The sequence below is a fragment of the Parasteatoda tepidariorum genome, chromosome 5, assembly GCF_043381705.1.
Source record: "Parasteatoda tepidariorum isolate YZ-2023 chromosome 5, CAS_Ptep_4.0, whole genome shotgun sequence".
Classification (NCBI taxonomy): Eukaryota; Metazoa; Arthropoda; class Arachnida; order Araneae; family Theridiidae; genus Parasteatoda; species Parasteatoda tepidariorum.
This window is the reverse complement of record NC_092208.1, coordinates 83,380,100-83,394,273: the sequence shown is the minus strand read 5'-3', so window position 1 is coordinate 83,394,273 and position 14,174 is coordinate 83,380,100. Positions and strand designations below refer to the sequence as shown.

Genomic DNA, 14,174 nt, shown 5'->3' with positions numbered 1-14,174 from the left:
ACTAGTTACCCTAATGCCATCAAGGGTCAAACAAATTTCTTTATTGGCAACGAAGCCACCGAAGTGGATTCTTTCTTCAAGATCTTTCCCAAAAGCTTATTTATCTACATTGCCCAATGTACGAACGAAAGTACAGAAATGGAAAGAAAGAACATTTGGAAATGCGAGCAAGGAAGTCAATAAGCAAAGGCGCTCTTCCTCCAAAACTATATCATCATCATCATCAACAGCGAGACTTTTCTATGTTGGAAACCATTTCACAATTGAGGGGAAAACGCGCAGAAGATGTGCATGGTGCTCAAAAATGAATAAAGGGGCACGTTTGAGAATAGTGTGTACCTCTTGCAACGTAGCACTGTGCAAGAACTGTTTCCAGCCCTACCACACCCTCAAGAAACCCAGACTTTAGATATTGTTGTTCCTAACTACTTTAAATTTTTTACCTTTCTTATTTTATAACTGTTAATTTCGAAAAGTGTTCATAAATAAATATGTTAATAAAAATGTTAACGCAAATGTACATGGAAATTTAATAAAAGCCGGCCAGGTGGCCGAGCGGTTAGCGCACCTGACTGCGGAGCCATTGGCTGCGGGTTCGAATCCCGCTCTGGGCATCGATGTTTCTCTCTCTCTTTGTGCTGTCCTCTGTTGCGTGTTTGTGATGTGTGAATGTGGCCCACCCTATAAACGGGTTTGTGGCGGTGTGGCGTAGGCAACGTTGCTCGCCTCCGTGACTTTGGTTCGCAGGTGCCCACTGGGTAACGCTAAATGAGTAACAATACCGGCATCTTCATAGGCAAAGATTCAAATTCAGTGCCTGCCATTAGAAAAAAAATAATTAAAAAAAACGTTGCCTAAAATGATCATCAAAATGTTAAGTGAAATTTCAATAAAATTGAGTTATTGACTCTAGAATTCTGGCCGGGACATACCCTGTCCCGGGGATTAGATGCTTTGGGCTTACGGCGGGACATATGCGGTCCCATCAATGAAGATTGTGAAATAATTGTTATTGATGGTGCGCTGTTATGGAAACGTTTATGCGTCTCCAAGACCTTCAACCTTTTAGGCATAAAAGTTATTTTATCTAATCATCGCTTGGAGGAGAAATAACTGATCCCGGCAATGGGGCACACTTGACCTGATTTTTTGCCGTACTGAAAGGGTTAAAGAAATATTAGTGTAGGATAAATCGGGCAAATTTATTCCGGGAAATGGCACTGAAACTTAAAAAAACATAGTGTAATTTTTTTCAAAAAAATAAGGAATCCTAAGACGAGAATGTATGAAGTAAAATAATTTAAAAACTTTTAGAAAACCAAAACTTTTCTATGGATTTGCACAATTGCAAACAATGCGTGTAGCTTATACAAATCGAATCTATATAGTATCGGCTAATTTTCCAGGTATTAGTATATTCATTTTAGATAAAAATTTATCTTAAAATGCTTTGTAAGAATTTCTTATAAAAATTTTGAAGAAAGAAGACAAAAAATCGGTGATTTTCAAATAATGATGATAAATACAGAAAAAAAAGAACAACTACAATTCTTCTTTTTTCTATATTATTATTTCAAAACACGTCAAACTCTCCTCTTCATTATTTAAAGTTTCGTTAAAGCTTTGAATATAATAAATTACTAAAACATTTCGGACTTTACCGATAGTATTTCGAGAAAATTATTTGCTGAAGATTATAACTGAAATAAATTAACATAAATACCTGTTGCAGACGATCTCACTGCGAACTTGCGGTTTTTATATCCGTCTCCAAAAACCGATTTCAAATTTTCCACGATACTCGTACTTATCTTATTTGGTAATGCTGTATTTGAAATATTTTTGGCAACGCTGTAAAATCAAATACAGTAAGAACAATTTTTAAACTAATCTATAAATAACGCTATTAACATTGAATATAAATGTTCCGGTTTCTAGTAAGAAAATCGATATACTTACACTTCACATTCAGTTTTCACATCTCCTTCAGTATTTCCACTGCAATTAAAAAAACGACATGGTTTTTATTTTACATCTTACAGTATAAAAAGATTTAAAAAGAATTAAAAACATTGAAATAGTTCAAATAGTTTGTCAGAAAATATCTACGTTAAAAAGAAGAAAATACTTTGAAAACTCGGTACTTTTTTTAGAAAAATTTTTAAAGTGTGAAGTATGACAGTTTAACAATACTTTACGCTTTGTACTAAGCTGTACACTAAGTTCGAAGTGTAAAATATAAGTGTTTAAATATACTTTGCACTTTATACTGTACTTTACACTAAGTTAAAAGTGTAAAGTATATGTGTTTAAATAGTTTAAACATTCTTTGCACTTCATACTATACTTTACACTAAGTACAAATTGTAAAGTACAGATGTCTAATTACACTTTACACTTTGTGCTAAACTTTACACTAAATTCAAAGTGTAAAATATAATTGTTTAAGTGTTCTTTACACTTTCTACTTACCACTTTGTACTATACTTTACACAAAGTTCAAAGTGTTTAACTATCAATATTTGTTACGTTGAAGCGTGATAGTACTGTTTCCTGTTTTATAATATTAAAATATGCAATAAACTCTGAAGTCATTATTCATGTAATTCAGCGCTAAGTGTTAAGTAAAGATTACTAACCACTTATGTTAGTTTTTAAAAAAAATATGTATAGACAGAAAAAAAAAGAAGAAAGAAACGGATTTTTTCATCCTATAAAGTGTTATGAATGAAATCTCTTAAATCATACAACAGTAAACAGCAATGGTAGCGGAATAAGTTTATTTTGACAACAAAAAAAAAACACTTTTTTTAAAGAAACACGTCGTTTTTTTTTATTGAATTCGATCAAGCGTGTGAAAATAACTCCTGAAACTAAATTTCATAAAATTTTGGTAGTGAAAAAAAAAGAGGTGCCTGCTAAGACTAATTATTTGACACAAAATTTTTAATTTCGCCAACTTTTGGCATTGGCAGATACAGATATATGCAAATCACCAGTTTAAAATCATGCTGCCTATATAAGTAATTTACTGCGCAAACTTTTATCGTGGTACAGTGAAGTATGATGTGATGTTCAATGTTTAGAAAAAAATTTAAAGTGATAGTCAGATATTTTTAAAATTATTTATTGTGCCAAGTCGTCACAGTTTGCTAGGAAGTAAATATAATTCTTTACTTACTATACGACATTTTCCAATTTTTTTATAACATTCAGTATGTCAGAATTTAAAAATTCTTCAAAAGCAGATGTTGTAACAATAATCCCCTTGGGAACAATGAACTGCGAAATAAAATGAAATAATATTAGCAAAATAATTATAATGCACAAAACATACCGAAGTAACTTTTTCGACAAATGGTCCGCAGTGATTTTCGTATTTTATATCTGTTTTGTTTTTCCTCTTTTTTCTCTCTTTCGACTACTGTAATTTCTCTAGTTTAGTTTCGCATATTTTATCTTTCATTTTTCGTTGGCAACTTTTGGCAACTCAAGTGATCTATATTTCAAACCACTTGGTTGGACTCGGTGGAAGCATGTTGAATTTGAAGAAGAGCCTCAGAGCTCATACAAATCTTGTTTGGCTAAGTTAAGCCTTACCTATTGAAATACAGAGTTATAGGGAAAGCTCGTAGCACTTTACAATACTCAATACTCCTGGATGTTAAATTCGTGATTTCGGTTGGAAGCGTCTTGTCGTTTGACGGGGACTCACGTGCCCCAATCTTAAGCCTTACCTATGAAAAAATAGATATTGACTGATGTTGAATTTGAAGAAGAGCCTCAGAGCTCATATAAATCTTGATAGGCTAAATTTAGTCTTACCTATTGAAATACAGAGCTATAAGCAAAAGCAGAGAGCTCCTAGAACTTTACTATGCTCAATACTCAATTCAAATCACTTTTGTTTCATCTCATTCAAGTTCAGCAAGTCTTGAGAATGAGCGTACTACCACATTGACGTTTTGGGCCATTTTCAAAATAAGCGTAGACAGCGTTGTCTTTAGATAGGCTAAGCTTAACCTAACAGTCATGAGAAACGGGCTGTGCTCTGTCTATCCTAGGATTTTCCAACCTGAAGGTGGGGTCGAGGGTCATAACAATAGATATGATCCATCAATGTGTCATAGGGGGAAATGTATTGTTATGAATAGATCCTTGAAGTGGGGACTCTTGAATTTTAACAAATGTCCATCGCCAAGCATTTGGCGAATGAAACATCTCTTTAGCAACCCCTAAAGATTATACCACCACGTGTTATCAATATAGTATTTTTAATAATCAAGATGGAAAGATTTTTTCATAATTCAAAATTTGGAGAAAAAAAATCCTGAAACATGAAAAGTACCTCTATTATTTTCATGGGGAATTGAAGAACAAGACAGCTTGGTCTTGTATCAGAAAAGAAAACGGGTGTAGAGCATAAAACAGCAATTTTTTGTTAATTACTTGATGGTTCATTACACTATCACTTCGTTTAACAAGTCCTATACATCTATCTGAATCATTTTAGTTTTGTTTCTTCCTAAAAATCGATTAAAAAAAAGATTTTGTTTTTAAAATTCTCGTTACTCTTTTCAGCACATTTTGTTAAGATTTAATTTTATTTGTTAAAAATTTATAAATATAACTTTCTATCACATAACTGTTAAAATTACTAAATGTTTAAATTTCTTTTGAACCGTTTATAATTTTAAACGTTTCGATACAAATATTAACTTTCAACAGCATCAAATCAGTGTTTTATTAAAATGTTTCAGTTTTTGTACTTTTTGACATGAAATCAAGTGTTAGTACTCGCGTCCAAAATGAAAATTTCGAGAAAAAGAGAAGAATGGATATAATTTTAAATTAAATAAAAGTAAAATTTATAGCTCTCAGAGATTTCAGAAACCTATAATAAGTAATGAAAAATAACAAGTTTTTTAACACCCTATGCCAGAAAATCAAGCAATAAGCTTGGAACTTGTACCAATTACTTAAGTTGTCGTTTTTAGTAACTGCATAACATTTCGTAAACCTAGCGTAAATATTACTGGAGATATGATGGGTTTTTTTTTATGAAAAAAAAGCTAATTTTTTGTTTTATGGTTTTTTGCTATAACTTTAAAAATATTCAATGGAATTAAACAAACTTTTCGTTGCAATTTAAAATTAATTACAAATGCATTGATTTAAAATTTAAAAAAAAATTGCAGAAAAACTGCGCAAGATATGAGTATTTCAAGTAGTTCTTTTATGCTGAGCATGCGCTAAAAAGGAATTTAAAAAATTTTTTATCTGATTTTATACATTCAAAAAGTTTTAAGCAATTCAGGCCTCGTAGTCCATCAAAGAAAAAAAGATCGCGTCATTTTTTTTTTTGAAACAGTATACATACACCATACTATTTTTAAAATTAACTAAGATAAAACATAGTTAATAAGATTAATATTTTAAAAATATAAGTTCAATCAAATTTTTGGGAACAATAATTTACTGGACTTTTAATATTACTTAATTTTTTAAACTACTCAATTTTATACAATATGACTTTCTTTAAATGTGACAGTAAAATATTGTGTTTTAAAAACATTATCAGTGTATAGAATTACATAGAAAAAAACATATAATTGTAATTAATTAGTAAACATGATTGTTGTAGAATATTTCATTATAAAACAATATTGATGTAATTTTAATTTTCAGAAAAGATTAATTACCACGGTAAAAAAGAGAGATTGTTTACTTTTCATATTAAGAATACATTTGAACAAGNTCGTTTGACGGGGACTCACGTGCCCCAATCTTAAGCCTTACCTATGAAAAAATAGATATTGACTGATGTTGAATTTGAAGAAGAGCCTCAGAGCTCATATAAATCTTGATAGGCTAAATTTAGTCTTACCTCTTGAAATACAGAGCTATAAGCAAAAGCAGAGAGCTCCTAGAACTTCACTATGCTCAATACTCAATTCAAATCACTTTTGTTTCATCTCATTCACGTTCAGCAAGTCTTGAGAATGAGCGTACTACCACATTGACGTTTTGGGCCATTTTCAAAATAAGCGTAGACAGCGTTGGCTTTAGATAGGCTAAGCTTAACCTAACAGTCATGAGAAACAGTTGCAAAGCTTTGTAGCATGATAATTTAAATAATCATTGTTGAGAATGATGATATTCTTATTTCTGATAAATCATCTTGCTCGAGTCATGGTGGCTTAGAGGATAGAGCATTCCCCTTCCAATGAGGTGAACCGGGTTCGAATCCCAGTGAAGGCTGGTCGCTATGAATTCTGCACTAGGCACGCATCGACCACAGTGCTGACTTAAAACGTCCTCAGTATTAGACGAATCATGGGTCAGAGTCCCCCAGCCGTCAGCTAAATGTGGGAGGTTTTCGAGTTTTTGCTCTTCATGTAACCAAAATGCGGGTTAGTTCCATCAAAAAGTGCTCAACGAAGGAAAATTATGACCTGATCCAGGATTTCCCGTGTCTTTTGGATTGGGTTCAACATCACTAGTTTAGGGAGTTGAACATTGGTAGTCGTAAACCCTAAATTGGGTCTGCTGTTCAACTATGGTTGTAAAATAAAATCATCTTTCTCGTGTTATTCTTTGGAGAATTTTATTCTGATACTTTTTGAGCTTATCTAGGAGTAATGAGATGTTGCAGCATGCTTATGAAGCATGCATATGAAAGGTATGGATTAATGAAATGTAGAGTAAATCGCTTTAGTCTGAGTGGTATTTAGAGTTTTGAAGCAGATTTTGCAGGGTTTTCTGACATTCGGGATAGTTTTGTTAAAGAGAACACTAAGCTTAGCTTATTAATTAATGGAACTTAAGATTTCTGGACTGTTAGCTATGATATATACAGTTATAAATGCAAGGAAAAAAAATTCTCATAATTACCGACTTATCTTTAAGACTCATTTTTGTGAGTTTTCCCAAGGATGATCCTTTCCCGCCAGATATACTACCAAATTGAGAGATCTCATCAGTGAACTTGACTGTCACAGGCACTTCTAAAGCAAAAATAAGTGTTAAATTAAGTTGCATTAATCCTTTAAAAATTGCACCTGAAAAGTAAATAATAACGCAGGGAAATACTTTTTTTCTGTTTTCTCCTTGCATATCTTTGGAACGTATTTTAGATATTTTCGAGTCTCTGATTTAAAATATGCAATTAGTTTTACTCGAGGGAATGCAAAGTGTCCCCACATCTCTTCTGCGTAAGGCGTGGTGTTAGGAAGAAGGTGAGTGTATATTTCATTTCAAGACGGGACAGTTTATAATGTGATATGCTTTTTGTTCAAAGGTTTATTTTTAAAGGAATAGACAAGCTTGCATGTATGTATATAAAATTGTGCGTTCTTAATAAATTTACTCATTCAGCTAAAAAATAAACAAATGATGCCATTTTGAATGGAAAAAAAACTGTAGCTTTCAAATTAAAACCAATTTCAGATTTCAAAAAACCCCACCCGAATCAGGTAAGATCATGTTCTTGTTCAAATGCTACAAGAAATTTGTTTCGCTAAGAATTAACCTTTTCGAGACTCGCGAGTTATAAATATATTCTTACGGAATCAGAATCCGGATAGTAAAAAATAAAAAAGTGTAGCTTAAGTTTGGGCATAGCCAATTTGACAGACTTTTTTTGCTTCACACATCCAATTCCCGTGTGTTAAAAATATAACTATACAATTTTTAAGTCGAGCTAAGTAGTGGTGAATTAAATAAAGCAAACTATTGTTATCCCGCCCACAAATAAACTGCGATAAAAACAGTTTGGCTACCACTTTTATCTCTGTTAACCCTGATTATCAACCCCCTGAGAATGCATATATGACTCGACTGTCTCGAAGTTAAAGAGGACAGATTGGTCTATTTAACATTAAATCTTTCGTCTTCCATGGTATGCTTTTTTCGAAAAGAAAATAACTGCTAACTTGATAATTTAATTTTTTTTTTTTTTTTGGTGAGCCAAACTCATACATTAACATTATTAGTAATAATATTTTGATTTGAAATTATGCATTAGTAAAGCTTTATAAAACTAAATTCGTTTAATTCAAATTAATTAAAACAATAATACATTACTTTCGTTTCCACCAGGACAAAATATGTTTTGAAACTACGGATATTCCGTAGTAGTCGGAGACTTTTATAAGAACATTTCACTAGGGATATTAGAATACCAATTTTAATGTAGTACAATTCCATTTTAGAATTTGAGTAATACAAACTGTCCTTAATTTCCTTAGTTTCGAATAATTATTGTCGATAATTTCAAAGATATTATTAAAAAAGATTTTAGAATTGTCAAAATTGCCTTACCTTTAGGGCACACCGTTTGACGCATAGGAACCCTTGGTGTCGGGGGCTCATTATACACCTCCCTGTTTTAAAAATTAAAAAGTTTCAAATCAGTTTTCAGAAATAATCTAAAATTTAATGAAATAACTCTTTGATGCCTAATAACTTTTCTGAATTACTTACAATCATTTAATAGCTCATTTAGCCAGTGTGTCCTGTCTGGAAACACTAATTTCCTAAATATTTCAAAACCTCTCGATATATATAAAACTATTTGCTTTTAAACGCTCGCCAATTTTAAACGACCACCATTCTTTAACCTTTTGCACAACGATGTCATTTGTGAGGAAAAATCATTAGCCACCAATTTAAAATCAAAACTTTTTAAACCTGAATAATTAATAACCACTTTATTTTATGAATTTTCAAAATTATTCAAAAAAAAAGTATTGTGCGTTTCAAATGATTTAGTGTTTGTATTTCAAACAGCCTCTTAATATACTTGTGCATCTTAATGTATAGTGCAAAAGGATTAAACAACAAATAGCTAAAGCGTATGTCGCTTCACTTTAAATACAGTGTTTAAAAATGTATCATTTCTCTACTTAATTGCATTTAACAGTAGTATTTAAACAAAAAAAAAATATTGCCAAATATGAATAACAATTATTATTTAACTTATTTTTAAACACGTATTTTTAACCCTCAAACTGCATATTGTTATCCTTTAAATGGAAATATCATACAATTAATAAAAATAATCCAAATTTTTATTAAAAAGGAGAGGTTGCAGTACCAACAGCAACCAAGCCTCAAATCACTGATTTAAACATTAAGAAGAGAAAAAATTTAACAGCAAAAAGGGTTTCGTCTAGGATTAAAAATGTAAAGTAAGACTGATGAGCAATTAACAGTATATTTTAATTACCAATTAAACGTGTCTATGAATGTGACGACTTTATTTAATAAATACTCATTTACGAGGTCATTATGAGTAATAATTCATCAACTGGGTCATTAAGCTAAATGATTTTTTTAATTTCATTTTTACTTTAAAATGTATCTTTTACTGTTTTAGATTTGTGTATTCTCTCAATTGAAAGAAGTTTATAACAGCTATTGTTCCGTTTTCGCTAAAAAAAACCTTACAAATGAAAATCATTGGATCCCAATAGAACGGTTTTTTTAATAAAATAATTAATAATGGTCATAAATAGCAGCAAATATAAGAAGTGTTCGATTTAATCTTAAGAAAGTAGCTAATTTGTTTTATTATCCGTAAAGAGCGCTAACGAGCTATTTTTTTTAAATTTAAAATATTGTTGTTCTGAACATTTATAAAACAAATTCTCGATGAAAACTATTTCTGTCAAATCTAAAATAGGTCACAAAATGTCCAAAATTTTGAAAAGAGGTAAAAATTAATTGCACTCTCACATGTGCACCGAGTTCGAATCCCAGCAATGGCTGGTCGATACGAATTTCGCACTCGGTTCGCACCAACCACAATGCTGATTTAAAATATTCTCAGGGATAGACGAATTATGGGTCAAAGTCCCCTAGCTATCAGCTGAATGTGGAAAGTTTTCGTGCTTTTCCTCTTCATATAACGCAAATGCGGTTTAGTTCCATCAAAGAAGTCCTCCGCGAAGGCAAATTTCCTCCCATTACTTAATCCAGGAGTTCCCTTGTCTTCTGGATTGGGTTCAAAATTACGAAGCTACGGAGTTGAACATTAGTAGTCATAAACTGGGTCGGCAGTTCAACGACAATTTTAAATAAATGAAACCTGTTAATTTGACCTCATCCGTAGGTTAATCATCTGTCTAACAACAATGAAACCCGTTAAAGTAACCAGCACTGTATATTGATTAACCGTCTAAGGTGATCAATATAAAGAGATTGATGATCAAAACTAAAAAAAAAGCAAAATCAATAATATTACTATTGATTATTATCTAAGTGGACCATCAAATATTTGACCTTAAAGTGGTCAACTTACACAGGTTTTATCATAAATGAAAGTATTGTATAAAATGTACTTACCCTGATAAAAACAATCCATAACCAGTTTTATTTTGAAAAGTGAATTGTACAAAGAACAGCTCTAAGAACCCGCTCCATCCTTGACCACTATATAAAACTATAGGCTCGTTGGACATTGTGCCATGTAAATTACATGACATACCTATGAAAGATTGAAAATGGAAATTGAAACAATTTCATTTGCAATGGAAAAGAACTATTTTTATTTTAAACAGCATCTGTTGGCAATTTCAAATAATTAAATATTAAATAAAATTACAATTAAGGTAAAACTATTTGAAACCGACATAGCGTTACGAACGGTGTATGTCTGTGCACATAATTAAGTGCAAAAACGGCACTTCTTTGAAAGAGTGGACACTTTTGTTTCTTTTTTGAGAGTTAAACGTGAAGATTCGATTTAGCCTGCAATATACCTTTCAGTTATTTATATATATTTTAGAATTATTTAAATATCTTGGAGCTCAAAATAATTTAAACTCAATGTTAATTTAATGAAATTTAATTGCTTTAATAATACTGGGGCACATTTTTTTATTGCATTCATACAAGCACTTAATCTCATTTTATTCGGGTCTGTGGACTTCAAATCTAAAATCAGTTTTGTTCGGAGAGCTGCATATTTTTTTATTAAATGATATATATAGTTTAGTTTTTGTCGGAATGTACAAACTTATAAAGAACGTAGAAGTTTATATGCATACAAAACATTAATCTGCCCTGATGAAAATAACAATTAAAACAAAAAAGATACCTTCTTAACCTATCACTTTATAAACAGAAATATATTATTGATTTTTCCTAGCACCACGACGTGAGCAGCAGAGAAGTGGGGACTCTTAGCATTCTCTTGTTTGAATTTTAAAGACTCCAAGTTGGGAATATATAATTGAATAACATAAAACGCTGTAGCTTTTAGAGAAAAACCGATTTCAGATTTGAATTCGGTTTGCGAAAATATCTAAGATGCGTTCAAAAATTTCAATCAACAGAGAAGAAAAAAATTTCTCAGTGTTATTTGTCAGAAATTCTCAAAAGAAGAATCGAATCCGAGGAAAAGAATCTATGAATAAATGATGTTGTTGCTGTCGTTGGCCACAAAGACAAAGGGTGAGATTTCCAGTGGTGCCATCTATGGCTAAGAATTCGTCTTCTGTCATACCCGTTTATAGAAAGGACCCATTCATACACAGATCGTAATTTTGACCTAAACTGGAGAACGACCAATCTCTAATCCAGTACCCCCAGGGGTATAATTTGTTATGGAAACATAGAGGACTTTGTGACTTGACAAATTTAATATGCACCATTTACTACAAGGAGAGTCTTCGGCCAGCTGACTCCCTTTCTCACGTGAGACAACGCATTAACAACCAGGCTGTCATGGCCACAGAATATATGATAAAGTCATATAAAGAAAACTAAAACGTTTTTCAGAAGTCTTGCAACTACTCATTCTATAAGAAATGTTTCGAAAAGGTGGATAAATATTTTCAAAGAGTGAATTACTCTTACGGTTGATGAATAATGTCAAAATTAGTAATAACAAGGTTTTTAGTCACTTTTCTCTAAATTGTTTGACCGATTTTCGAATCTCAGTGATGACTAGTCGATTCGAATTCTGCAGTTGGCTCGCACTGACCGCAGTGCTGACACAAAATATCCTCAATGGTAGATCCTGGGTTAGAGTCCCCTCGGCGTCAGGCTAACCGAGGGTGGTTTTCGAGGTTTTACTCTCCTTATAGCGCAAATGAGGGACAGTTCCATCAAAAAGTTTTCCATGAAGGCAAATTGTTCCCCATACTTGAGCCAGGAGTTCCCTTGTCCTTTGGATTAGGTTCAAAATGACAGGAACAGTTTTGTAGTCGTAAACCAAGTTTTGAGAAAAAATGTTGGTGCTAAAAATGTGAATGGTTTATGGAAACAACGACATTATTTTGAACTATATAAGCTATTCAAGCTGATATCAACAAATACATCAAAATATATCGAAAACGTGCGATTCACATCTGTCAAATTGACACTTCTTCCTTGACATTTATGATCTTTAATTACAAACCAATGGGAACTAGAGTTAGAGGTAGATCTAAGATTAGATAGCTTAACTGTATGGAAGAGGATATGAAAGTCTTAAGAATTACTAACTGGAGAACAAACACAAAGAAAGGAGCAGAATAGAAGAACATTCTAGGGAACCCCCTGGCCCACAAAGAGCTGTCATACCAATGGAGGAAAAAACCCAAAATTGGGTCTGGGTCTGCTGTTTAACGACGGTTAAAAATTATAAAATCATACTGGTCCAGCGTTGTAACTCGCGGTACTGAAATGGCAAACTAGAAGACTAGAACCCTAAAAAAAAATTAAATAAATAAATAAAATCAACCTGCAGTAAACTTAGCTTCAAAATTCCGCGTTGAAGTAACAGTGCTGAATGGCTTTACGTCGATATCAACATATTTAACAGGATTCATATCTGCGTAGGGATTGATGAGGAAACCAGCGGGTATGCTGAAATGAAAGAAAAAAAAACTTCTTCTTAGTAAAAGAAAAGCATTACAATATCATCAACCATAAAATAAGCACACGTGGCTGTAAAAATTAAATTGCAGAAACCTTTCACGGTATTTAATTTTTTTTCTCCGATTTATTATTTCATTAATGTTAATATTTACAAATTAGTTGATGAAATGGCTGTGAGCAACTTTTCAGTTCGAAAGATACGAAAACTGTTAATGAGCTCATAACCTTAGTAAATCGAGAAAAATCTTTGATTTCACACTTTAACAGTACAAATCAGTAAATTTGCAGATTATCTAGTTAAAGTGCATGTTAACGGATTTTGAGATTTAGCCTTAGAGGTGACAGTCACATGGGATCACGAGAAAAATTTTTGCTTAAAGAATTTGCCATGAAATATTTTGAATTCTTACAGTTATAATTTGCAGATATCAATTAAAATAATTTTCCAAAGGAAAAAAAAGCAATTTCTTGTTAGTTAAAGGCAGTGGTTAAAAGCAGTTATTTTTACTATGTCGGTCTTTCACATCGCAATAAACGAGACGAAAATATTTTTATGAGACATGAAGTAATGTAGAGGAGAGTCGGGTAGCCCCACCCAGCGGGTACCCCCTCCCACTGTCAATTTCATATGTATAGAATATTTTTTCAAGTCAATAGGCCATCGGACATTAATTGTTATATTAAAAAAAGATTATTTTCAAAGTTTCAAGTATTTATGCAGCTGCTAACATGGTAAACAATAGTTTTGAAAATATGTTGAATACAGTAGTCATGAAATTAAGACAAATTGGTTGAACGTTTCGATTAAACTTCATTTTAATACTAAAAAAATAATTTTTTCTATACATACAGCATTAAAGTATGTAGTCTTAAATTTAATTTGCACAAAGAAGGAAGTCTATATGTGAAAAATTGTTCGAGTAATTACAAATTTACAAGAAAATTGGATTTCGGGTAGCCCCGCTCACATGAATGTCGGGTATCAACGACCAATTTTATTTCGTCGATAAATGTACGGTTGCAAAGATTATTATTTTATTGCTTCGAATTTGAATGTTACATGCATTTTTAACAAGAAATATTGTTGTTATTAAATGATTGTTATTAAATGATAGAATTCACTAAAAGTATATAAATATGTAATAAATAAAATAATTTTGTGATAAAAATGTTAAACGAGGTTTACCTATGTCAATACATTGGTCATTTTCATTTACACCTGAAAAAACAGTTAAAAAACATAATTTTTGTAACTTGGCGGGGCTACCCGACACATTTTGAAAAGAGCTGAAAAACATGTTTTTTTT

The 14,174-nt window shown here is 31.8% G+C and overlaps 2 protein-coding genes across 5 annotated transcripts in view; both read right to left on the bottom strand.

Annotated features, from left to right (window-relative positions):
• The window catches only part of LOC107437837 (rifampicin phosphotransferase), a gene marked incomplete in the record, with an annotated part of 597,639 nt that overhangs the window by 329,912 nt on the left and 253,553 nt on the right, over positions 1 to 14,174 (bottom strand).
• The window catches only part of LOC122270504 (rifampicin phosphotransferase), a 112,129-nt gene that overhangs the window by 80,210 nt on the left and 17,745 nt on the right, over positions 1 to 14,174 (bottom strand). For all 4 annotated transcript variants that reach the window (XM_071180694.1, XM_071180693.1, XM_071180695.1 and 1 more), the window contains exons 9-15: positions 12,731 to 12,855; positions 10,348 to 10,489; positions 8,323 to 8,384; positions 6,895 to 7,007; positions 3,182 to 3,282; positions 1,960 to 1,998; positions 1,724 to 1,851 (exon numbers count right to left, since the gene is read on the bottom strand). In XM_071180694.1, coding sequence (XP_071036795.1) covers positions 1,724 to 1,851; positions 1,960 to 1,998; positions 3,182 to 3,282; positions 6,895 to 7,007; positions 8,323 to 8,384; positions 10,348 to 10,489; positions 12,731 to 12,855 — 710 coding nt within the window. The remainder of the gene's footprint in view (positions 1 to 1,723; positions 1,852 to 1,959; positions 1,999 to 3,181; positions 3,283 to 6,894; positions 7,008 to 8,322; positions 8,385 to 10,347; positions 10,490 to 12,730; positions 12,856 to 14,174) is intronic.